This window comes from Amyelois transitella, chromosome 8 (genome assembly GCF_032362555.1).
Source record: "Amyelois transitella isolate CPQ chromosome 8, ilAmyTran1.1, whole genome shotgun sequence".
Lineage (NCBI taxonomy): Eukaryota > Metazoa > Arthropoda > Insecta > Lepidoptera > Pyralidae > Amyelois > Amyelois transitella.
Window position 1 is genome coordinate 325,995 of NC_083511.1, and position 27,875 is coordinate 353,869.

The following is a 27,875-nucleotide window of genomic DNA, read 5'->3' on the forward strand; positions in this document are numbered from 1 at the left end:
GATTCGCACTGAGCTCGAAGCGAATCGCGGTCGCGAGTTTACCGGCGCGGCCGCTCGCGCGAGTGAGGGCGGCAGTATCGTTTCAACCGTCGGTCCGTGAGGTCGCTTTTGCGGCGTAGTCTGTGATTTTTTAGTGTAGCTCCAGATAATCCAAGTTAATCTACAATGGTGAGTGTTATTTCTTCAAAATGTTATCGGAAGTGAATTTGGGGTGTTATCCGCGACCCTCGTTGGAGCATATTTCGGAGATCCAGTGCATCGGTGTTTATAGTGATGACGGCCTCCATTATATTATTGTGAGGGCCGTTTTTTACCGCATTGCGGAACGACGACTTCGTCCAAACAGAAATGAGGAGTGATATTCAATACTGTTGGACAGTAATCTGCAGGTCGTGGTGCAAATGTTTATCTGGTTTTCCGAATAGAGGCTCGAGAAGGGCCGCCATAGTTTCGGGCCGTAGGTGGTGCCGGTTGTAATGACGTTACTAGTCGTTGCCGGTCGGTTGATGACGGTTTAAAATGGCGCTAGTTGTGTTATTCGTGGGAAACAAGTGGTTTTTGTGCGGCCTGGGATGCAGAAACGGCGTCGCGCCCTGTTGACGCCGGATCGATCGGCCGGGCACAACTGTCAAACGCCCGTTGAATCATCGTTAACCGATATTTTCATACGCAATTCGTTTGCCGCCACCTCTTGGTCCCTGTCGTTGCTCTAGAAACCTGAAAACCGGCTGTAAAATGTTTCTGATAAGATAAGCAAAAACCCGAAGATGTAGGTAGTTTTAACATTTCATGGGCATGTAAATACTATGCCGGCGCAATACCCCGTCGAGTGTCCCCATTCAAGGCAAGCAAGTATGTCTAAAAGAATCAGCAAGTCCTATTTGGATATCATGACTCATAGAGGCTAGTCCAAGCTAATATAGTCATTTTAACTACATAGTTCTTATTAGAATTTATTAATGCTTAAGTGACAAAGTCAAGAACATTTGTTTTATCATTACATTATTTCCTTCACTGAACAACAAACACTGAAGAATGTATTGAAACTTGCCTGATTCATTACAAAATAAAATACATTCTATCAAATTTGTTGAAAACAAATTTTATTAAATGTTTTGAAATCTTTTTTCTGTGTTTCTAACAATTATTTAAAAGGTATAGTATATATATAGATTGTGCCTTTGATGAGAAAATCTGACCTGAATAGATCCTGCTTTAATATTGAAAATAAAATCTTACCAATCATTATTTTAAAAGTAAGTACAGGCATTTGTACAAATTCATCCAAAAAGAATTTTACTGAAAGACCTTTTCCTTGTAGGACATCAACTGGCAATTTGTCTAATTAGCATCCGTGTCTTCTTATTGTCTCGATGTAGAACACCTCTTGGACACAACAATGGAGTCCCATGATAGCGCCTGAATAATTATCATATTTTTAGCGAGATTGCCGAGATTAGACTCCATTGTTCAAAGTGGCCTTGTTTTGTGATGTGTACTTTGGAGTTTGTTGAATGCAAAATTATTTTTCTGCACTTTATTGATTGATTTTATGGAAAACTTGGTATCATATAACATGTGTTGTGTGGTTTCCAGCACTTTGACCACTGCATATCTTCCCATTGATGTTGTTAAAAGTGATTAAGGGAAAGGCTATTTTGTCCTGGATTATGTGCTACCCAAAAACCATATACTAAAATTTTACCAGATTATTCAACCAGAATGACAACACATATGCCTCTTACCAAACTATGCTATCCAGCCAAAATATTATTGAAGGAGAACAAATTGATTCTGAATTTAATCATCAAGTCAAAAACTGAATGTGGCCTATCAGTCTTTTCAACACTGTTTGTTTGCTCTGTCTTTCCCGCAAGGGATATAGATGTGGCTATATAAATAAATAAATGAACAAATTGAAGGATATTGAAAGTGACTGCACCAAATTGGTTGGAAAAAGATTATCAATAGCAAAATCAGAATTTTATTATATTAGCCAATTGGCTATCAACTTGTCATTATCTCTGAATCATCTTTACTACTAAATGTAAGCTTCGACTCTTGTAGCTTTGACTTTGTATCATTAGTATGAAATAAAGGTAATATGTAAAAATATCACTGCATTTGATGTCTATAATGTGAAAGTGGGTGAGCTGTACAAAATGTTCTACTGCCTCCCTGTTCGTCCCATCAAAGTTCATTCCTGTTGTTAGTTATTTCTTCAAAGCCAGACTTTAATTCGTTTAATAGATTATCTTAGATTAGATTTTTTCAACCTTTGTTTTAGAATAACAGACATGCCTATTTCATGTGACATTTTTACAAAACAGCTGGCAGATTATCTACTTCAAGTTGTTTGAAACCTCATATATACTGAATGGTTTTGCTCTTTAAAGAACTCCTTTGCTGTTTCTGCTTCTGTGTTAGTTTCTTCTGATGTCTATGTGTAGTAGGTATGTATGATGGAAGAATTTTAAATGTAGGTACAATCTGTGACTAGTAGGGTGCTTCAAAATTGTTCGAAAAAATTTTTTTTTTAATTATTGTAACCGGGCACCTTTTCGATAGTTACCATAACACTAAAAACTTACGGGGGATTTTTTTCAGATTTTTTAAATAGGTTTTAGGGGTCGCTACCGCCTTTTGAAATATAGAGAAAAATAAAAAATCATGTTTGACATGAAATAATTTTTATTAGAGCATTATTATTTAAAAAATGAGAGAAGCTTTTAAAGTGTGATGTTAAATCAATATTTTAATATGAATTATTTTAAAAATAACGTATTAAAGATGTTTAGAAATCAAATTAAGATATCAAAGTGGACTTATTTGTGTTAGGAAATCTTTTCCTATAATCTTTGACCGCCAAAAGCAAATATTGTTTCTGCTCCTCATTGGTGGTATGAAGACGATTATATTCCTCCATGAGAGCTACTCCTCTTTCCGCTAAATCATTCACAACTTTCAAACATTGTACATATTCTTTACATTTGGTGTAATCATTGTCATAATTCCAAGAATTCACATCTTTTTTCAAAAAATCGCACGGCACTCCAATTGTTTTGAAAAAAGTGAATGTATTGTTTGTAACAAAATCTTCTAAGTTTTTGTTGAGGATAAGGTCACGATCAAGGGTCACTCTTTTAGGTGGATCTTCTGACCCTTGAATTTCGAGAGCACTGACCATCTTTGCTTTTGTTTCCGCTGTAACATTGTCGTCGAAAAATGCCAAGGCAACGAGCTCCTCAGACAAGTACCAAAGATGTCCTGTCATTTTTTTCAGTGCAACCTGTGCCAGTGATTTGTTAACCTTCTCGTAAGCCACCAAGTCCTTCAAAAGCTGTAAATCATTCTTTGGAGCTGACCTCGCGCAAGGTGCTTGGTACCAGTATTTTGCGTAAATTAGGACAACAAAAATGCAAACATCTCTTAAACCTTTGATTTCTTTTTTTGTAATTTTTATCTGTTGTCTAAATAAATACATTTTTAAAGCATAAATTGCTTTCGCCATCCATCTGGCTCGATGCAATCCTGCAGGTGCTCTAAACGATACGCCCTTTTCTGGTGTTCCTCCCAAAAAAATCACAATGAGATTTAGCAACTCCTTGTAATCGTCTCGTGGTTGAAACTGATTCAACTGTTGTGTGGCAAAAGAAATCATTGTGTCACTTATATCTTGGACATCCTTTAATGTGTCAGGGTCAGAAGTAACTGGTTTGAAGTCTCCTTGGTCAATTTGAGGCCAGTTTTTTTGAAACTTTTTAAATATCTGTATTTCTGGCCCACTTGAACAACCCAATGCCAAAACTACAACCGCTTCAAGTACGATTTCTAAAATATGGTGTCTGCACGCCAACCATAATAGCGGTTTTTCTAATTTTTGCTCAAGTAAAGTACAGGCTCCATTTATTCGCCCAGTATTTGAAGCAGTGGTATCAAATCCCATCGCCTTGATTTTATCACTTAGACCCCATGATAACAAGGTATCAACAACAGCAGAGGCCATTGCCTGTCCAGTTCCATTTGGCAGTTTTGGAACAGCTAATAGCTGATCTATTCCTTGGCCTGAAGCTAAGATTGGTAAACGGTCGACAACTTCATGTCCCGTTATATCTTCAAGCATTTTACCATCCCAGTGAACGGTTAGTGGGACCTCGGGCTTGAATTCACTTTTAAGGGACTCTGCAATTTTTTGTCGGCGCTGGATTCGTTGACGGCGAATAGACGATGAACTAATGTTGTAACTTGAAACGTCACAACCTGCGCTCTTAAGAGTTGATGTTAAAACAATGGCTGCTTTTCGGTCACTTAGCTTAGCAACGTCGAGACTTACAGCCAAACGGTCGTCGACTATTATCTTCTTACTTCTTTTTGGTTTTGTAATCGATGTAGATGGTTTTGGCGACGGAGTAATAGGTGGACTTGATTCTTCAATACCTTCCAAAGACGATGAAGATGATGACAACAACTCACACTTTTCAGTTAGTCGTTTTATACATTCTGATTCGCGCACCTTTCTTTTTTCTAACTTTTCATCCTGTTGTGATTTGATCGTTTGTATTTGTTCGAATTTTCTGTCTAGGCTGCCTATTTGTCCTGGACGTCCCATTGTTCTTTGTGCAAGTAGAAACTGTTTGTCTTCCTCTATAGTAATCAAATCTAAAGCACTGGCATGAGCGATATCAAAAAGACAATCCAGACTTTGCTTCCACCGTTCTTCCTTTAATTGTATCTGAGCTGAGCGCTTTTTCTTATTTTCTTTATTTTTTTTAAGCTTCTGCCATTCAGAGAAATATTTAAGTATTTTTGCTACGACATGTTTCTGAAGTCTAGTGGGAATACTGGCTTTTTCCCATATTTCAATAACCTTGTATGCCGCACGACCCGCAGCTTTGTTATTTTGATCCTTCTCTATAGTTTTGAAGTAAAAAAATAAACTCATTACTTCTTTGATAGACGGAAGTTTTACATGAGACAAAGTTGGTGTGACATGTCCTATTAACCAGATATCAGTATTTTTTCGCGTTGTTACACCACTTTTACTGGTAGACGCCATTATTCACCACAATCACAATATTGGCGGACTTATCAAAAATACGTCTTCACACTGGCTACTTTGTTTGCGATAGTGACACGTTTTAACACGATATTTTTTGTTTAGAACAATGCTGAGTCCTTGTACGCGGTTTATTTATGTACTTGCGGCGTGTTTAGATAACTTGCAGGGACATGTTTAGATTAAAGTACCGGAGTCATATTGCACCAAATAGAGTTTATTTTGCAAAACTTTGATGACCGGTAGCGACCTCTAAATTTCACTTAATTCTAAAAAGAAAAAATACGTATTCGTTTATTTTTATATTGAAATCAAATGAGAGTGTGCCCCACAAAAAAAATTAAAGTTAGATTTTTTGAAGCACCCTAGTGACTAGGTAATAGGTATTTAATCAGATAAGATATACAAACTCTTTGGAACTCTATCTTCAACTAAAGGCAAATAATATTGGAGTTATTATCGCCTTTAGCGATTGATAAATTTTATTGTAATGCAGTATTCGATAGCAAAGACCGCAGTATGACGTCGAAGGCCAAACAGGGTAATTACACATAATCTGAGTGATAGCTTATCAGGACTGATAGCACGGGCGTTATTACCACTCGCGTCTGCCTCTCTTCTCGTTTGGACATTGTGGAAACATGGTCATCACCGCCGTATGTAGCCTTTTGTTTCTGTAGTCTTGGTCTATTTTGAATGTTTTTTCTAGTAATAATGGTTGTAATGAATGTCTTGTCTACTGTCTGTTTTTCCGAAGTCGCAACTACCTTGATGTCAGATATCCCTCTTGTTTCGATATTTTTTTAATATTGTATGATTTTGATTTAATTAGCAATCGATTTGGTTAGCATCCACTGTATATTGTTGCTATGCGACTCAAGTGTAAGGAAGAAACGTGTGTCATCAATCGTGTTTATCCTATAAAAAAAAGTACTACATAGTTTTCATATTGGAATGATCAATTCTAAATTGTAATTTTCACGTTTCCAGGCAGATCAATTGACAGAAGAACAGATCGCCGAATTCAAAGAGGCGTTCTCACTGTTCGACAAGGACGGCGATGGCACTATCACGACTAAAGAATTGGGCACCGTGATGAGATCGCTAGGACAGAACCCCACAGAAGCCGAGCTTCAAGACATGATCAACGAAGTTGACGCAGACGGTGAGTCTTTACTTTTAAAATATAACCGCATATTCCGTTTTAATTGAGACATTCTAAATAATTCTGAACTATAGGATTGGCTGTATTAGTCAATGGAAACACGCTTTTAAATGGTACATTATAGAGAATGGACTAAACAGCTTTCACAAATGATGGATTTTGTGAGATTTCTATTAAAGTGAGTGCTGGCGAGCAAGTTAAAACTAATGTCTCATCTTGTCTGCGCAACGGTGTTTAAGTTCAAATCGAACTATCAATTACAGAATCCGTACGTACAGAATACCTACATATGTCCGTTTAAAGACAGAGATTGGAACAATTCTTTCCTCTTGATCACGAACATTTTAGCACACATTGTTTATCCACTATAAGAATACTAGAACGATTATAGGCAGCGGAAAAACTGCTGCTATTGTTCTAAGTTAATACTAATATGATCAATAATTCTTAGCTACACATTTCTGTGTGTAGGTATTTTCTCTGAAGTGCTTTATCAAAATAATGATATCATGTAGATATATGTGCTAACTATTTAATTAACGTTGATTTTTTTAGTAAGGGTAATTAATGTTGAATTTCCTTAATTTAAAGGTTGAATCCGTGACAGTTAGTCACGTTAGAGCAGCAATATGGCCGAAAAGAAATTACTGTTTTGTCGTAGGCACCATTCTAGTTATACAGAACAAGATATCGTAAATAAAATTAGCAAACCGATTTGAATTTTCATAAAATAATTGCTTTCTCCCAAGTATCGGTAATGCGTACACACGCGTTGTACACGTGTAAGATATCGTAAAATCTTATCTTTAATTGAAACTCGTATTTCAGCTGATAACATTATCGAAACACAAGATTTAGACTGCATGAATTTTTCTAAATTAACTAATTAATCTAAACTTTACAACTGTGATAGTTTTTTGTAAATTCTTCTTTAAATTTTAAACCATAATGAAAATTCTTTCACTATTACAAGTTTGTATGTATGTGTACCTTGGTGGAAGCCGTGGCGGGTCGCTAGATAATTATTTCAAATATAGGATTATATTATATTAGGAAAATAAAGGATTATATTATATTATTTACTTATGGCATGGCTCAGTGTCCCTTGGAACAAAGTTCAATACGCGATTTTGTTTTACATTATGTAGTGATAGTGACGGTTTTGAAAAACCTAACTCATATCATTTTCAAAACACGAGTTCAACATGTCATATACAATCTTATTTTTGTTTCGTGTCTTGTACTAAGTTGAGTGCCCCGCTATCTTAGTCGTAAATATTACCAAAATAAATATTCCATTGTATTTATTTAACAAGATGTTTTCCGCCACTGCCATTTTAGCTTTGTCTGATATTAATCACATGAGATGACTAAAACGCTAGAAATATAACAACAAATATGAGATACCGCGGGCCAATATTAGTGCATGCTTTGATAACGCAGGTTTTCTGTTTGTTCTCATAATGTTTGGCTTTCATCCGAAAACACGAGATAAGAGTGCTCTTGGACTAATATTATCACCAAATATAATCCTACGGTATATTGGAAACTATCGATTGTAGGGTCCATAAAAGTAACCATTTTACCAATGAAGTAGAATAGTTCAATCTCCTTACAAAATCCTTGGCTAGAAATCTGTTTAGCTATAAACGCTTGAAAGTTCCCATTTGTATGTAAAATCAAGTCACCCTGTTGTGCGCTCTTTAGCGATATTAGTTTCATTGCTGAACCCATTCTGCGAAGGCTATTGGAAACTCATTAGCTTAGAAACTAGGTAGCCTTTAATTGGATGACCTAGTGGCGTACCTGTGTCAACGTGGCGGCTAAACAGGATTGCGCAGGTCTATTTGGAACAGAATGGCGCGTGTTATGGTTAAAATGTATATATGCTTTGCTTAATGGCATCATTTAGGTTGCAGAAGTCATTGTTATAAGGATATTTGAACACTGGTGAACAAAGATCTGGTCTTTCTAATTAAAATATATAGATAAATATTTTTATGGAAATCGTAACACATCGGAAATCGTATTCCGATAGGCGGTGTTTAGTTATTAAGTACTTTAACTTTAAAATGTTTTTTTCCTCAGAATTCTAGTAAGCAATAGTTCGAATGGAAAACAGGTTTCAATAACGCCAAAATGTATTCTATTCAGAGATAGTTACGTAGTGAGAGACAATGAAAATCATATACGGCAATGAGTAGCCTTCCACTATCGTATATTAACATGTGTAAAATCTTTGTTTTCAGCTTGTCATACATTATACAACAGCCTTCTCTTTTGTTACTATATCATCCATGTAACCCAAAATTCATTTCTCCCATCTTTGTCTGTCGTGCCCTATTCACGTTCCAATTAGGGTTAATATAAAATATTCAAATAAGGTTTTATAGATTTCATTCGTGATTCTTCACCATTTTTTGCAATTTGCTTAAATAACGCAGTCGTTAATTTTATTAAGCGCGTTGTCACCGCGAAAATATATGTTGCTCCATTAATCAAGCTGTTATAAATATGTAATAAATCGAGACTAACTTTGTGTTTTATTTTTCGCGCTCCAAGACAGTTGTCATGAATGTTCCTTAATGCAACTTGAAATGTAATTACTTGGTCAAACTGACAAGTCGGATTCTTTTGGATACTTTCGCTGTTGTTCAAGATCGGAAAGCGGGTCGGAGATTTTTGGCAAATGATTCGAGATTCGCGTTCCGCTATGCAGTGTGACGCTTACTCAACAGGGTTGTCAGATGATTTATAACTTCTTAATTTGAAATTGTCCTGTTTACACACCGAGGCGAGTTACAAAATAGCCCGGCCCGTTGTCCTTAAATTTCTGTCCTATGTATAGTTATAATTCTGTTACAAAGACAAGTACATTTCCCGGTGATAACCTAACGAATGCCAACCCTAGGCCTGGCAGTGTCAACGCGTGTTATCGTTTTCGCCAACGCCCGATGTTTTGTTTATGAGTCTGCAGCAATTCGGCCGTGACATTCGCGTTATCGATATGTAGACTGGGATAATTCCTTGCGTTGGATCATCAACCCCGCTTCAATTATATTCTGCTGAGAAAACAACTCATATAACTTCAAATAGTATTTCATTCAATATTGTTGTTGTTAAATGCAATCTTTGTCAGTATTGTTGTCAAACTGTCAAAACATCACTAATTAACAGTTTCTTGCCCTTGTTACTACCATTTAGTAGTACCGTTAATTTTTTTTACCCTTCTAACTACTCCCAATTTTAACTTTCTGGTTAAAATTTTCTTTGGTTTTCACAAATCACATAATTTTACTTGCCAAGTGTAAAATTCAAATGCTTACAAAAGTTATAACGTATGCGTGTCGTTGACAAAGTTCTCTCATAATTTGCAGTTACACTACAAGTTCAATTGTATTTTAAACAGAATACAAAGGCATATACCGAGAAAATAAATGTATTGTTGAATGATTCAGCCGGTCTCAAGTGAGGCATTTGGTTTGGGAGATCTACAAGGGTGATATTATTCTCACGGTTCGCTTGTGTGTGAACAGCTGTCGTTCGAATACTAGCACATACTATAATTATATCGATATAAATAATATAAAATACATCTCCATTGAGATCAACTGCAATCTAGATTGTCATTTTGAAAACGCTTTTAGAAAATTTATAAGATTTGATATTCTTACACATGTTTTCACTAAATCATAATATTCTCTTATCTGAAGTTGTTGGAGCATGTAAAGAAATCCTTTTCAACGAGTCGGTAATTGATTATTTTATACCTATTCTTTTCAGTTTAGTTGTAGGCCAGAATATTGGTAATGTTAAGTACTTAGTTCTACTAAATTTTGGATGACGTCACGACCCTGAGATTCTGTTTATTAGTTTTTCACTTGTTTGGTATGTTAACGAATACGTGGGCTGTTTTGTTTATTTTTTTCAATTCCTTTGTAGGCGTTCTTGTATCTGTGACAATGCATGATGGAGTCTCTTAGAATATTGCTACCATCAGATTGTTTCCTCATTGTTTTTAAGATCATTTGCACTTTTACTAGATCTGATATACCAATTTTTCACGTTCCTTCTGTTTTATCATCTCCACGACATTGTATACGCTCCAACTGACATTTTCCATGAGAGCATGAACGCTATACTTGACAAATGAATGCATTACATGGTTATACAAACCAAAACATATAGAGGCATGTGCTAAATAAACAAGGTGTGAATACAACATCGTGATAACTGCAGTCGTCACTCCTGTTGCCGCTACAAACGTAACACAACACTAGGGTCGTAGTACGTAGTAGAGCTTGCCAATTGTTGGATAACAGAACGCGGCGAGTCTAAAGACGTATGTCACTGTACATGTACTCCACAACTAGAAGTCGTGACGAGAATTCTTACTCGTGCTCCACTTTCTCTGATAAAGTTGTTGCTGAAATGAATACTGATTGTAAAATTTCATTCTATGGTGGTGCATAGATATTTTTAGCGTCAAATTTGTTGCTTTCTTTTAGTCTGTCCGTATTTTGTAATGTTGTTAAACGTCACTTGTTTATTTGCCTTCGAAATGCATGCCCACTGCATTATGAGCTATGTATTCGAAGCGTTTTAACAGGGGCATTTTAATTCAGTCTCAGAATAAAACTGTTCCAAATTATACTTATTTATCTCCAAACTTATCTTTAGAATTCGTTTCAGCGTTGTGTAACATTCGATAATTAAAATCAGTCCATAGAAACTGCCGATTATCAAATAAATAATAATCTTTAGCCTGATGTCGGCTGAAAGAAATCCAATTCATATCGCATTATAATCGTTAATCGATTTCGCTATCAATATATAATCAATTTCGTGAAAAATGAGGTCATTTTCACCTTTTTATTTATAGTAAAATATTTGGATCAATAGTACAACGGGAAGTTCAATAAGTCCAAGCATGCATGTTATGGGCCTCCGTCACTGACCTTCACGTCACGCATCGTCGAATTCGGTCCTAAATAATAAATTATTCTACGTGGAATTTTCTTGTGCTGATACGAGGCATTTCTCATATGCATAAGTAATGAACTCTTGCAATCGAACCAAATGCTTTTCTCTTTCGACATGTTCGCCTTTTTTTATAGAATTGGAAACCAAAAATGGGATAATTCCACATTTCCAACGGACCGATGTCTGTGTTTGAAAGATATTGCCATAAATCGATATGGGCGTTCTAAATATAACCAACAGATGCTTAAAATATAATTTGTGAATTTGTCTGTCTGTAGATGTGTTTGTCATTCATTGTTCAACACGCGAAAACTATTGCTCCGATTTGAATGCGGTTTTCGCAGATGTATTTTCTAGATTGTTCTAACTTTAAAATACACAAATTTCTATCCCCATTACTCGTTATTTTTCAAATTGTAACATTACGTTTTACTGCGGACAAAGTCACGGGGCACGGCTAGTTTAAATACATTTAATCGTTCATAATGCAAGTGACACATCGCGACCATGACATTGCGTGTCTGATTTCTAGCACTGAGCACTATATTGATACATCCGGCCGCGCAGGACCACAATACGAACTAATTGTCGCCATCGGAAACCACCACCGCTTTCCTGCGATAACTGTTGTCCGTTAGCCGGCGATAATGTATTACTGATTAGAATTAACTGTTTAAAGCTGTTGTTTTTAGTATCACAAGCCTGTCCAAAAGCTAGTGACATTCGTCTTGACTGTTTAATTATTATTAAGACATGATCTAGTGGTTTCAGGTGTTAGTTAGTTAGTAGTTAGGTGTGCCAGTTAGAGAACAAAGCTTATAAAAAATTTCGCACAAAATTGACACAGAACAAGAACAGAATATTATGGAAATAATATCTTCACGTTCGAAAATCTAATCTGCTTTCTTTGTGTCCAAATGCATGATTGAAAATTTCTTATCAACTCCTTCTTCGACCATTAATGTAATTATGGGCACTCTTCAGCCATTGTGCTCGTTTCGACGAAACTGCTCTGCTAAAATATACATGAGTTTGTAGGTGGTCCTACTGGACTTGTTCTCCCTGAAAATACTGATCAATCATACCTTTTTGTTTAAAACATTTATAACTATGCTCTCTCTGGTCGAATCACTTTATTCTTAATACAGAAGAGATTTGGGAAAAATTTTATTGGCCTCGGGCCAGGCCACTCTAATCTAACGAACTAATCAAATAAAATATTCACAGCACTGAGTTTTTTCTTTTGTTAGTTCTTTACATAAAATATCAGCTGTATCAGTAACATTTTTGTGAAATGCCAACAGAAACTCATCAGCAACACGCTTTACTGTACTCTAAAAGTGATATAAAACTAGAACTGGTTTCGGAATTTGTTTTCGAAAGTGTCCTGAAGGGATCTTAGATGTAACTGGCTGAAATGACTTCAGCCCTGCCCATCTGAAATTCTAGGTAAATTGGCTCATTAACTTAATCATTGCACTAAAAAACGTTCCGTCTTTATTTTACCGGCTATTTCTTTAATTTGTGTTATCATTTCTTTTGATACGGAAAAGAAGTATGTCTTCCTAATGGTCTATTGGTTTTGGGCAATAAATATTATTTCGGGCAAACTTCCATACGAGCACGGATGTATCAGCTGTAATTTATTTTAATGTGCTATATAATATACATTACCGATTGTTTACAACGCTCGCTCTTGGCAATTGTTTAATATTGCATTACGGCATTCTCGTCAATATGCGACATTTTTAATCTTACGACAGATTTAATCTTAATATTTATCAATTTCAACGCAGGTTACAAAAAAAAAACACATTTGCAACAAGAAAATACTACAGAATACTAAAATGATAATGACTCCTGCTTAATAAAGCTTTTTATTATTATTTTTTGTGCATAATCAGTACCAACTATACATATATATACATATGTCTGCTTTACATCTGAGAATATTTACGTTACGCGTCCACAGGATTTGCGCACAAAAATTTACAGTCATCACATAATTTAAATAATTTAAGCCGTGCTTTTTCATACGACAGCTTCATAAATATGGCAACAAATATTTTTTCCAGGAATATGACTCCCAGATTTAACCGTTTCTGAGAATATTTTTCGATGACTGATGTGCACGCGACAATTATATGAATTGTTTTCTGAAGAAGTCTTCAAAGCAAACACTAACTCGGATGCATAAAGTATATTTAAGAAACGAGGACTATTATTAAGTAGTGGAAAACCTTTTTAAACTTATGTATCATAACAACAAAGAAAAGCCAGGAATTGCAGAATCTGCTAAAATCACATTAGTTACGTGGGCTGGCTTCAGACGCCGGTGACCTAATTTGAGGCACAGCACCGTTGCACCCGCCAAGTTTCAACGACCCCAAGAAAATTGATTGAACTGAAGACTTTACATTATAAATCAGCAGAAATTTTATTCCTTGACTGTTGTCTTATTATGTTGTTTACAACTTGTTTCTCTTTAACTCTAGTTTACGCTAGACAGTTGGTTTCTGCTTTAGTCCGCGATTAGTCTTTGGTCGCTGGCGCCAGTGACGTGACGGATCCGCCGAGGCTGACCTGCCAAGTTTCAATGACCCCACTACTGAACACGATTTTACTGCTTTTCGAGAGCAAATCCGAATGATCAAAGGGCACTCAAATGCACCGATTCGATTGGAAAATACACAGTATGTATACATTCTGCTCATACAAGATTACTTACTTTGATATTTCTGTAAGCTCTTGCCCAAGTTCGTGTATTTAACAACTTCCTTCTCACAAAATAACAATAAGAAATCGTTCTTTGAAAGCAAAATTTACAGCCTGTTTCTCATTTGACTGGAGCCCTTTCAGGTTGTTATGAGAAGTTCAACTGCACAATAAACCATAATTCGGATGGAAACTATTTCGAACCTACAAAAATACAGATAATTGGACAAAAAAGTGTGAACTAAATTTACTCTAGTTGGCATGGACTTTGCCTGTGATGTCATGGACGTCGCGATAAGGAGTCGTTCACTCGCCAGAGGGAGATAGCTGGATGGCACTCGTCTATTTGTGGGACAGAACAATGCCTCGTGGGCACTATTCCGCTTTTCTTGACGGGACATCGACAGCTGAACACGCCGGCTAATCCATTCACACATGACTTTGAATACGGATTATCGGTCGTAACCTGGCTTCGACCCAATCACGAAAAACTGGTCGCAATGTTGGCAAGTATTACAAAATTGTGTCAAAGAGAATAAATACTGGTCAAGTGCTATTTTAAATTGCGTGGTGAAGGCGTACTCTAACGCATTAACGCTTAATTTCCGTCATTAAATAATTATTTTTTGCAGTTCATTATCAAAGTTAATTAAAAAAAAAACAAACGCATTCAGTATGAATCTCTGTCAATTTATTGAACTTCCGAAGTCGTAGCGCTAATGGTCTCTAATCTCAAGATTTACAACGAAAAATGTCGAATAAATACTCGTCGTCAGCTGACGGGGTGTGAAGTAGGGGAGGGGCGCACGGCGATCAATACCCAGGGCACGTGTTGCGGGGTAATTGGGCGGCCTGCGAGGACCGGCGACGCTGCAATCCGCCTAAGACCCGAATTTAGAATGAGTTTAGCTGCAGTTGACTTTTCAGACTATTTTTGGACGACTTTCGAATGGAGTTCGAAGGATGGTTTGCTAAATTTTAAACTAGAATATATAGCCAATGGAAATATGAGTTTGAATATGGCAAATAATTTTCAAACCGGCTACCATAGGCATTGTGCAGACTGTGAGTGACGAAACGGAATCACAGACAGCCATTCTTCCAATACATGCCAAACTATCCAATGCCGAGCAGTGCAGACAGACAAACAAATAATTGGCTAATTTATGTGTCGCAGCTCTGCGTCTCCAGTTTCGATTGACCCGCCCCCGGCTCTAACCTTTGAATAAATCACGTTTACTACGATCGCACAATCGAGTTGATGCACTGATGCAAACACTATTTGATAGATCGTAGTAGAACTGAGGGGTATAGGACCGCTACATGCATGATAAACGAGCATGTCCATGAAAACAAATCACGGTAATAAACAGTGAACTTTCAACGAGACAGTTGAAGACTGTCACCCTACGTCGGCAATCAATGTAAGCATCCAATGAATGATTTATTCGAAACTATTTCATAAACTGGTTTCTAAAGGGATTTACAACTGGTGCGAGCTGTCAATGACAGCCGAAATCAACGACGTAACATATGTATCTTATGCAATGCGTTATTTTATATTGGCTTTCGCAATGTTAATTTATACACGTGAAGTTGTGGAATGCCCATATTTTAAATGAAAACTGCAGACTTATGTACAGTTTGTACTGCAAATTAAGAACTCTTAATATATACTACCTCTGCTACCTTTAGTCGCAGTATATGATATTCGCAAAACATCATAAGAGCAAGACATTATAATCTCAAAATAGCACATTCTCAAAATATGATATTCTCAAAATATCATAATAGCTAGACATAAGATTCTCGTAAAAACACATTCACGAAATATGATTTTCGCAATATACCACACTCGCAAAATATGATAAGCTCAAAACATTATATTCTAAGTACAGTAAGGCATATGTAATTGATATATTACGATATATGACAAAAATTTATGTAGCTAGACAAAAAAGAGCGGAGGAGGTGACCGCTGGAAGTGCTGGAAATGGTAGATATATTATTTCGAAACATAGTATTATTTGTTAGGTATTACAAAACAAATTATTTATTCTTATTACAAAAAACAAAATAAAAAATATTCTTATTATTATTAATTATATTCAAAATATATTTACTACTAATATTTCTGTAAAACACTTAACCGTTTTAGACATACCGGAAGACTTATTGTTTTAAGTACACAATCATTGACGATACTTTTAATTTTTTTATTTTTGTCTATCGTTTTTTTATTTCGTTTCTTGTCAGCAAAATGTAAATTGTTTCTTTCTAGTTTTACTTTTTGTATTTTTGCTTCTTTTTTCATTAATGCTATAAATTGATACAATGTTGGCTTTTTAGGAATTTTACTATTAATTCGGCGATGCCATCCTTCGACTCCATTTGTAGTTCTGTTTTTTTGATCATAACAGCTTAATATAGAACTGCTTATCTTTTTCATCCACTGATTATTAAAATAATCAAGAAATTTATTAATGTCTCGGTCTCGTGATGACATTTCCATAATCGTGTAGAATGTCTCCGGTATCAAATTTGATGGTAGCAGTGGTAACAATGAACAATATTGCACAATTTTTCGATTTTCTGCAGAGAGATCGAATTCTTTGCTTTTTTTGAAAACAGCGTTGCAAAAGTGATAATAGCAGCCTTTGACGGTTGCATTTGGGAATACCTGGTTTACAGCTTTAACAACAGGCAGTTCGTAATCGCACTTGTACATATTTAAGTTCAATCCGAATTGTAGTTTAAGTATAGAAAAAAAGCACTCGTACGTTTTTTGCTGTTTGTTGGGAAGTAAAGCAAAAATTATTGGAATAAAATTAATTGTTTCTTCAGTACGTGCCACGTCGACATGTAAGCTGTATAGTTGATAATACGGCTTAGGTACAATCTTAAACGTACCGTCTCCGTAAATACTTGATACCGTTTTTAAATATTCACGTATCTCTGCACGTGTCAACATTGAAAAAAATATAATACGGCCAAATGATTCATGTACGTCGTATAAATAGAAATCTCCTACTAAGTTATCTGGAAGTCTTATGTTAAATGAGTCTTTTTTCAAGTTATCCATATTTAAATATTTATTTCTAGCTCTGTACAGAGTATCTTTTTTTGACGCAAATATTGGTATTTCATGTTCTTGACCCTTGAAATCGTGTTTTAAAATATTGTTCTCAAAAATCTTTTGCGCAGAAGTAAAATTGGTGCACACCTCATTCTTACAGTCATCAACAATCAAATCTATTAGGTTGCTTGTAAAATTGGGAGAATCACAGACATGCTTAGCGGGTCTGATAATTTCATTGTTGGCGTTGAGAGTTATTGACGTTCTGCATTCTTGTTGCTTAGAACACCGCCAGTTTGTCGTCCCAGATTTGTTTTTTAAATAGAAATTGTACCTGTATCCCTGATAGAGTAACACCGGTTTATTTTTTTGACTTTTGATGAACTTTATTTCATTATTATTACATTTGAATTGTTCCATATTTATGCCTAAGCAGAGAAACACTAATTAAAGCAAAGTATTTTACCCTCTGAGGCAATAAATAATATGTTTAATCAAAGTTGACGTTTTTCCTGTCAAATAAATGGCCAGCCAGTACCACGTTTTAGGACAAGAATCAATTAAACGCAGTCTTGGTTTTATTGTAGCTGATGTTACTTTTGGATCAAAAATATCGTGAAATGCGAATATGATATTTGATTGAATATGATTTCCTGAGTATTAGCTTTTTTGCAAATATGATGTATTGGGAACATTATGATTCGCGAATATGATATCTAGCTATTATGATATTTTGAGAATATCATATTTTGAGAATGTGCTATTTTGAGATTATAATGTCTTGCTCTTATGATGTTTTGCGAATATCATATACTGCGACTAAAGGCTCTGCTATAATAGCTTCAATAAAATCATTCATAAAGTAAGAGATAATTCACAAACTGACAGTTATCTATCATTTGTCTGATGATGTATGTCCGCTGAGATGTACGCGTTCGCACGACGCATGCGCCTGTTTACGCTTCTAATCCGGGATCACAATAAAAATAGGTTACGGGCCGGTCAAGCAACCCGCCATCGATCGACTTGGAACCGATCACCACTTGTTCTAGATCGCATCAAATTGTTCTCTACTTTCTCGAGAAACTATATGTCGATGAGATGATGGTCCACGGCTTTATTGTTTGTGCCGTCTTTCCTCAAGAACTACTGTCGCGACCCTGCTACTTGGATGTTGCTTCTTGGTGGAGCCAATTTTTATGAGGTACTCACTCAAAATTGATCGTCCGAAATGACCATCGGGATAAAATCTGCTATGGGCTCCTCAGAGCGCCTCTTGAAATTGATAACGATGTGATACAATGACTCAATAGATGACTTCATTGTAGGATGATTTCAAGATTACACGTTAGGCTCCTGTGCGGCCGTTAGCGGTGATATCACCAGCCGCGGCTGACTGATCCTGGGTGACGCCATGGATGGACCATGTTAACTTCGCATCATGCTAATTTACCTATACGTTTTAAGGAAATAATTTATGATAATATTTAAATAGAGTATGTAACAACTGGACAAAAATTGCGATGTTATATTTCTCGCGCCATTGTTACACACGTCATCCATTGTCCTCCTTAGGCAGTTTTTATCGTCACTAGTTTTCCTCGTGTTGTGTTCCGATCGCAAAATGTCACCAATGTTAACGCAATGAACTGAACATCGGTGTCGCACATTCCAGCATATCTAAGTTAACGACCGTTTAATTTACGACAACCTAAGATAATTCTCATTTATCTCTTCTGGTTTGTGTCCAGTCCACATTACGTCTGGTATAAATCACACAAGATGGCGGCAACGATTGGCCATGCCGATGTGTGTTGTGTAACTTTGACAAAATCCATGATTCGGCTCCATTTTCAAGATTGATATCAAATAAATGGCGCTTGCATTACTTGTGACCGGTTGTCCTTGGTCACTGCTCGGCCCAAACAACTTGACGACATGCCGTATTTTACCGAGCTTATCGCCTTATCGATCAACCCTATATTATTTTGCAGTCGACCTTGCGCCGCGTAAACAGTGTTCGTTGTAAACATCTGTCAGCCGCTGTGAAGGGCTATAACTCGCTTCTCCACGGTGGGTAAATCCCAAGACTCAGTTGGTAAGTCGCCAAACTATCCGTTTGCTATCGGGCGGTTTCATCTCGAGCGACGCCCCCGAACATTGCCCAAATAGCTGACCCATTGTCGTCCTAATTGCTCAACGGGGTGCCCTTTAAGATTCTGAATCACGCGCTTGAATCAGATCCCCGTTCTATTTTTGAACTTTCTGCCATATTACAGCATCCATTTAACACAATTAAAACAACTTTTCAACCATAACGAAGACACACGACATTTAACAAGTTATTAAAGTCTCAGCTCGTGTTATCTTAAGCGTTGTTGACATCGCGCGTAACAGTTCGTTCGTCTGGACGATTTGCAGATCGCGAATGAATTTGCATATTCCGCTGGCTTTATGCCAGTCTGTTTGTCGCGATTTACTCACAGTGCCGGGTCGACGAGGAGCATCGCCCTGCCTTACCTCGTTCGTGAAAATGCATCGCTGCGGCGGGCAGATGCACCAGTTCCAGCTAACATAAAGCTATGTCGGGCTCCGGCACTAAAGTTCATAATGAACTCGTTACGCGTGCACTAACCCCGCAGTATGATGCGTTTTTGGTTCCCCAAGGAAATAAAGCAGTCTTCCGCATGTTTTCTGTTGAAATCCCAATTTTACGACAAATAGTAATATGATTTTCTCACATTAACGCATGTTAATATTATCTTGGGTGCGTTAGTTGGATGGTAATGAAATCGAATCACGCTCCCTACATAAGGAATGTGGTGGTATGCTAAAGGCTGACGGCACGCTCTGAGTCAGACGTCCTTGCTGTGTATTACTAAGGCTTCGTATTCACGCAATGGCAACTATGATATTTACCGCCTAAATTTGGCCGCTACGGCTCAGCACTGTTTTATTCACATTAGACCATAATTTCGCAACCGGCAATCTACTGTTACCAAAAATGTCCCCATATTGTCAATGTCATTAAAAAGTGCTCATTTGGCTGCCTCGCAGCACGCTGATAACATCATACACCAACGCATAACGATTTTGGCCATTAATTTAATTGGGTACACAACACACATGCATCAAATGATTTCATCGTAATCATAATCCAATTTTAGATGTAATATCACATGATCTGTTACACCCGTTCACTAGAACACGGCAACGATGTCGTATCGTTTGATTAAATGTTAGTAAAAGAATCGAGAACACAAAGAGGAAGTAATGCAAATAGTCTTTACATTCTCAAGTATGGCCTTTGTTTCTTCCGCAATTCTGATGTTTGTCTTAATATTCGCGAAGTGAATTAAGATGCGCAAATTAAGGAGTCTAGCGGAGAGGCTGATTTAACGCATATCACTTCTGATGTCTGTGGAAAATATCGTATACATAGACACAATGTGCTGTGGCCTTGGCGTTAATTGCCGGAACTTTCCCCGAGTGACGTGTTTACCCGATCACGTTCCGATTGCCGGCTTGATTGCATTGCTAAAGCTGATTGATTCGATTGTTCTCATCTCACGCAGATTAACATGTTGATTGTAATTTAACACTTCATCATCTAGTTGCATAGTTTGGTTTACTTTTTAAACATCCAACATTTCACTAATTAAAATGTACATCCTCAATTTGTAGGTTTGGGAACGTTTTATTGGTAGGCGAAATTATTAAAGAATGAGTAAGGAACGATGGTGCTATGGACCTAGTCTGAATGTTTATTATGTCTCGCAAAATCCGACACTATACTGCCGATAACAAAATAAACAATATCGCGTCCAATATGATCATTTATCAGGGAACGAAGTTAAAACAACAAATAATTCGACGCGGTTGAAGCAGAGCATATTTGTTATAAAAAAATTCTGTCCGTAGTTATTTAGCAAAGCTGTTATACAATACCCGCTTGGCAAATATTTTTATCTTTTTAGGCAGGTACTTTGTTTGATATTAAAGACTAGGTCAAGTAGAGAAAAAGACCACTGAATGTGAACTTTACCAGTTAAATACCAATTTGAAATTAAATGTTTAGTTTAATAAAATAGCAACCTGATTTTGTAACAAAATTATAACGTGCTTAACAAACTTATTAATATTATTTATTTCAATTTACGTCAAAATAACTAAAACGTTTTACCAGTTCAACTTCAAGTACTACGCAGTAAATAATTGGCCGTTGACATAAATACTGCACTAGTATCCGACGATTGATAGTATAGTCCAGGCACCAGGTGCACGATAGTCCAAGCGGCCTGCATTCTCGGAAGCTCGGCGTCGGGTATAAATAGCCCGCGGACCACCTCGCAAAGGTTAACCCAGAATTAGACACGCCAAACTTAACCCGCACTTATTTTTGCGACGGACGGCGTGCGTTCAACTCAGGCCAGGCTACCGATGACGGATGCTTGTCACGCTTGGCGTGCCATAATAATATTATATTCGTGATATTTCACAATACAAATTCAACAACCACGATTTAGCCCTGAACGCTAGCAATAACTACATATGGTCTACATAAACTCAATAATAGATAAATTCAATCTTGCACTGTTTAGCTAAAATCATGTTAAAATTTTAAATTACGTAAAATTTCTTTAACTCATATTTATTTTGACTGAGACACAGAATTTGTTTAGATTTTAAGCAATTTACTTATATGTATACCCTTGAAGGCATTGCGTGCGTTCAACTTTCTGAGGCGTGTGACATATTCACGTCACGCGTTGTGAAATTATGATAAATCGACTCGCGGCGTAACGGGAGTGTAATGTAAATACGTACGATATCCCGGCTCCAAGTCTCCACACGTAGCGGGAACCGGCTCAAGCTTTCAAATCCTTTGCAAAGCCTTACGTGACAAGATCACAAAAATACCTTTCGACTTAAAGTGAAAAAATATGCTTACATCGGGGAGCACTAACACTTTCGATTAGGTTTTTCGTCTGTTTTTTTTCTATTTCTTTGTTAAAAATTACATTGTCTTTAATTATTGCAAGTATACGACATTAAATCCTATCTCGGCATCATTAGGACGAAAGTGATATATAACATGGACTTGGGTATTGATATTTTATATAAAACGATAAACCCTGCTTTGCCCAGTAACTGCCGTATGTAGTGCGCACGGACAGCATAAATAATTCGGATGCAGCGCAGTGCAGCGGTATTGGCATTTCAATGAGTTGTGCGAACCCCACATTCTCGCTTTGAATATGAAACTAGTACGATCTGTTTTGCTTGCCACTAAATTTTTAAAGAACTTGAAAAACAATAGTTATTAAGGTTTCAACTTGATTAAAAACTGAGACATGCGTGCTTACGTTTTGTTTAACTCAGGTTGTTTATTGCTTCACACATTCGGCAGTAAATTACGGTAGTCCACCGAAATATACCAGTAAAATAGGTCTTGCCATGTTTAATTTTCATTACGAGACCATAAATTTTTCTATTATTTTAGTCACGCAATGGTTTTACCACTATGCCAAAGTAAGCACAGGCTAATGTAATGGCTGAAGCCATGTCAACAAGTGCCGCCCGCTTATGTGATTACACACATTAAACAAGACACGTTTTATATGCGTCGATTTGATTTAAGGTTATTATTGACTTTTTATAACTATTTTATATGAATCTAACTATCAATGTAATCCCTCAAAACTCAGAATAATCGCAATATTTTTAATGTGCCTTCTCTAATGCCAGTGTAATGTGGTTGGTACTTTAAGTACATGCTTAATTTTACAAATCTGCTGCTAAAAGCCACGCGTTCATTGATTTCCCAGAAATCATTGTTTGTTTGTCTATTCGTGGAAACGTACAGCACAGCATCAGGATCACAAATAATCTCGCATATTAATGGACCATTAATGAACAACTTATTCGTTTATTGTGTACTTTAATACCCCATAAATCCTGTTTCTTGACGGGCATTGAGTTCATTCCTATACACTTATTGATGTAGCGTACGGGAGGTGATAGGGAACATCTGGATGGGACCGGCATCATCGCCGCGAATAGCAGCACATTGTTGATCGTAGATATGATGCTCATTGTTAAATCTAATAGCTTTCCCCTGATGACTCACCGCAGGCCAATTTCTTAAGAACGTAATTAAACCTATGGGGATCGTATTTTCGTTTCCTGATCGCCCAAATTTAGTCCTATTCTCTAAATATTTCATTTACCTTCTCGTTTCACAATATCTTATCTAAACTTTTAAATCTTTACCAGATTAAAAAATCTCACGATCCCACTCATCTCATTACAGGCAACGGCACGATAGACTTCCCCGAGTTCCTCACGATGATGGCGCGCAAGATGAAAGACACCGACAGCGAGGAGGAGATCCGCGAGGCGTTCCGCGTGTTCGACAAGGACGGCAACGGGTTCATATCCGCCGCAGAGCTGCGCCACGTGATGACCAACCTGGGCGAGAAGCTCACCGACGAGGAGGTCGACGAAATGATCCGCGAGGCAGACATCGACGGCGACGGTCAGGTCAATTACGAGGGTAAGTCGACGTTTTGTTGGGTTCGCATGGACGATTCGGCCTTTTGTATTGCAATTCTGTTTCAAATATAGAAATCGGAATGATATTAGATTCTATAAAATTGAAGCCATAAGAATAATCCAGAGTCGCACGCAGTTTGCTGCGCAATTCTGATGTTATAAAATAAATGTCAGGATTAAAATGTAATGTCGTAACGATAAATTCAACAATACTTAGACTTGGAATATTATTTCGGATTCTATGATTAAAATGAAAGCAATATTGCGATATAAGGTTAAGCTCGCTTTTTGAAAGATAAGCAATCTGATTGGTTGTTTTTATCGCTCTCGCTGATTGGTCGACAGTTTAGTTAAAAAACAACTGCGGAATCTCAGTTGTTTTGTGAATGTTTGTGAATCTGATTATTTACAACTTGATGTCAGATGTTTGCAACATTATAAATTACAACTGAGATTCTAGATTTTTACTAAGATATATGTACAGTGTGTTTATGACATTTGTGATATGATCTAGTACGCCTTCGAACATTTCTAGAAGATTCACAAGATCAGAATTTGTAATAACTTTTACACAATATCTTTTACAAAATGAAAGAAAAATACCACCCTCTTTTGAGTTACAATGTTGTTGCCTGAAATGGTTTGATCATGATCAGGCCACTTCTAAAAGTTTCTCATAAGATTAATGATTTAGGTAGGTGTATCATAAAATAACCCCAGACCAACGAATGTTTATCTTTACTCTTGATTTACGAATATCGGTACATTTTCAACGGCACGAACATATTCTACTAATGTTTTGTCAGATTTTTTTTTATGATATATATTTCAGTCATAGTAACAAAAATAAATTGTACAAAACCAAACTATCTAGTTAGTAGTTATTGTAAGTAATAATGATTATTGTAGTTAAAATGAGGTTTGGCGTCACTGATAAGTTGATAACACATCGGCACAAAAATTTTAACAACGCATGAGAATTTGACACTTCTGAGGTTAAAACATAAAGTTATGTGGAATCGTAATTTTTTATTACTGCGCAATGTGTTTTCCAAATTTTTGGCTGATGATCCCCGTAATTAATAGAAACTTGAGTGTAGCTATGGTCTGGGACCCCATGAGCAGAAGTTCAAAAAGTCACAGTGGTTGCAAATCACGAGCAAATAGCGTATTTCGTTGCTTGGTAAATTGACGCTTGCCCCGCTGTGCATGGAATCAGTGTTATGTTACGTTACAATGAAAAAAAAATTGCATTTGGGCGGCCGCCAGCTCGTCACGTGGCCGCCGATTTGCTACGTACACCAACACACATAGTACAATCAGAATAGTAAGTTCGATCGTGAAATTTTCTCTATCTATTAAAACATTACCTTACTCGTCTGATTACACTATAAGTCAGGGTTAGTGGTAGCACGGCACGGGTAACTCGCAGGTGCTGGTTTGACGCACGATGTTCACATTATTTCTTGACGCAAGCACTGATAGATGGGGGTTCTAATGGTAATGTTGTATAGTTGCACTTACGGGTTTTAAATTGTCACTTCGAACATGGAGAAGTATAATTTTTGCATGTTTTGTCTGAGAATTAATTGCGCAATTAGCATTTTATATAGAGCGCAAACGAGCCTTGTTGCTTGTATTACACGGAAGTACCAGTTGTCAAACACGTGTCTGCGCCGCTTGCCCGTGCTGGAGCACCTGCCCCAGGAACTGTCACCCGACCGAGCGTTCTCTCTCTTGCAGACTTCCATGCTCTCGCCCAAATCATATTCGGTCGCGGCGACGGCAGCCGTTAGCACGCGGCACGCCCACGCTCTTGTGATATTAGTCCCCTAACTAACAATAAGAAAAGACTCTACGATAACGCTGTGATCTCGAAACGATTTCCCCTATTAGTGTGTAGCAATGAACCCAACGGCCTACGTCGAGTGCGGTACGACAATAGGTACATGCCAGTGGTAATCTGAATGGTTTGCTGCTCGTTATTAACTGTTCCTTGGATATGTTAGTTCTCCCGCCACCCGAGCTGTCCCCTGCCCTCACCGTTTCACTGGGACGTTCACCTGACTATTGTGATCTCTGTCGACTCACTCGCGGGGCGAGCAAAGACCGACATGGTCCTTCGCTGGTCCTGCGCACACTATACCAACTGCCAATTGAAGTGTCAATGGATTCCGTCATACCTGACGTTTATATTGTTGGCCTGTTCACATCATTATTAGGTATGAATCTGTTGGGACAGTCACCCGGATTTTATACTTGGCTATTTCGGGGCAGGACTTTAAAAAGGTTAAGTGGGATTTGTCGAAGTTCAATAAGTGGGGTTTGTCAAATAAGTTTTTTGTCTAGATAAATATTCCTATTGACACCTTATTGGGCAGTATAGGAACGCATGTGTCTAATATTTGTATAGTTTCTTTTAGAAATACCACCTGGTGTTCCCCGGCGATCGCCCAGTGCTTGCGACTGTACATAGATACGCTTCGCACCCGACTCGGTTTGACGAACGAGCAGCAAACATTACAAATGGAAAATTAATTTAGGTGTTCACGCACGGCACACTTTCGGATCCCCACAGCACTGGCTGGCATTTTAATCTAAACAACAAATATAATTACTTCTAATATACTTAATGTAATCGGTAACCGGAGGGTGGTATTTCACATAATCCCCTTGTAGTGGCATGACAAGGTAAAGTTTCTTAGGTTCATGTTGTCTGTTGTCGCGAACGCTTGCCTCGGCCTCGCGCCTCGAGGCGGTCGCTCGTCGCCTCTTTTAATTTCTTGTCTCATAATAAATATTTCTAGTGCATCTTTGTTATCTGTCGGTCATTTTAGTTGTGTTAATATTTTATGTGTTAACATTTCGTCTTAGACATGTTATGCAAGGGTTTATGTGAAACAATTAATTGGCTATTTTTTTACATCTGTTAATAAATTTAGCATGGACGTGTAAAAATAAATAACATTCTGATCGGTGTTCAACCGGAAGTTCAACTTAGCTGTTAAGTTGCATGATGTAGACAATTCTTTTTATTTATTTTTTAACTTCCACATTTTTATGCGTCCATGTAATTTACCTAGAATGAATTTAAATCTGTGTACCGTATAGTAATGCAGCCCGTCTGTTTGTTTACAGAATTCGTCACCATGATGACGTCGAAGTGAGCCGCCGGCTAGTGTGTGTGTAAAAAGCAGAGAATTTAAATATACATTTTGTTTCATGACACACAATATTACCATCGTATTGGACCTGCATTTCTCTAGTGTTTGCGATATAAATTAAATATGTCATCGTTTGAGTTGGCGCTGCCCGGCGCGGCCGCCGTTTTATTTAGATTTTAAAGTATTCCGTTAATTTTACTATGTAAGAAAAATTTTAACTGTAGCGGTACAAAGGGAAACGAATAGGTGTGCGTCGCAAGTGATGGTTCCAGTATCGGTTCGTGTCGGCTCATTATTTATATCTGTGTATATTGTATCGGCTCCGGTCTGTAACATTGTGTCTGTGTGCGTGCGTGCGTGTCTGCGTCGCGCCTAGTGTATGCGGTGCTAGCGTCCGCACCTTTCCGATACATTTTAATGTAAATTTTTTTCAAGTATGAGATATTTATAAAGTACGTGATGATAAAATTGAAAAAAAAATCCCAAAAAAATATACTGTACCCATTTCCGCGGTCCTGATACCGCAACTCACTCCATGTACATTGCATCGTAATAAATGTTTAAATTTAACTAACTCAATAAACGAATAAATTAGATTTATCGGTACTGCATTAATTGTATTGTATCTGTAAATGACTTGATAAATATTATATTTCTATTGTTGGTGAAACTAATTCTATCGAAATGGAAAGTACTCCGCTCTGTTATCTCACATTTGATTCATTCTGTTATTAAATTTTACAAAAGACATACTGAAAATAAATGTTTCTTCATTTTTAGGTCAATAAGCATCGATGTTTCATTTCGCCCCGTTGAGTCGTGTCCGCCACGCCCACCCCACTTGTTTCTCTGTCCGTTACGGAAAATCGTGATTTATTGTTGTTAGTGTATTTATAATAGGTACTTAACTTACTTAGTCATAATTACGATAAGTTAATTAATGTATTATTGTAAAACAACAAATACAATCTGCATCGGCTTCGAGTTTCTATATGGATGTTTGTGCGAGCTCGCATGGCCGGCGGCGGCAGGAAAACCGCGGCGTTATCAGGGAGCCGACGGCGAGCCGTAGCGAGCATGTTTACAACTTTCGGCTTTTAATTTTGTTAATAAATCTCAAAGCCATTTAAATTTTCACAATACAGTCTATGAAAATCTCAT

The 27,875-nt window shown here is 37.2% G+C and overlaps 2 protein-coding genes and 1 long non-coding RNA gene across 4 annotated transcripts in view; 2 read left to right on the plus strand and 1 right to left on the minus strand.

The window, feature by feature from the left end:
* The window catches only part of LOC106140826 (uncharacterized), a 346,955-nt gene that overhangs the window by 130,423 nt on the left and 188,657 nt on the right, over positions 1-27,875 (plus strand). The window lies entirely within an intron of this gene.
* On the plus strand, positions 10-27,874 carry LOC106139380 (calmodulin). Of its 2 annotated transcripts, none has more exons than XM_013340816.2 (4): positions 10-168; positions 6,047-6,221; positions 23,309-23,551; positions 26,689-27,874. In XM_013340816.2, exons 1-4 carry the CDS (start codon positions 166-168, stop codon positions 26,715-26,717), a joined length of 450 nt encoding a protein of 149 aa, XP_013196270.1. In that variant the 5' UTR covers positions 10-165; the 3' UTR covers positions 26,718-27,874. The 2 variants fall into 2 exon arrangements, with proteins under 2 accessions (XP_013196270.1, XP_013196268.1); XM_013340814.2 differs by lacking the exon at positions 10-168 and adding an exon at positions 5,556-5,712.
* LOC132901988 (uncharacterized) lies at positions 163-1,944 on the minus strand. Its single transcript, XR_009656969.1, has 3 exons — positions 1,746-1,944; positions 1,240-1,419; positions 163-728 (listed from the first exon to the last, which is right to left on the minus strand). It is a non-coding gene; the product is annotated as an uncharacterized LOC132901988 (long non-coding RNA).

Bases quoted from the DNA above. Each gene is read 5' to 3' on its own strand.
- LOC106139380 (XM_013340814.2), top strand. The intron at 6,222-23,308 runs GTGAGTCTTTAC...ATCTCATTACAG, and splicing joins CAACGAAGTTGACGCAGACG to GCAACGGCACGATAGACTTC. The intron at 23,552-26,688 runs GTAAGTCGACGT...GTTTGTTTACAG, and splicing joins CGGTCAGGTCAATTACGAGG to AATTCGTCACCATGATGACG.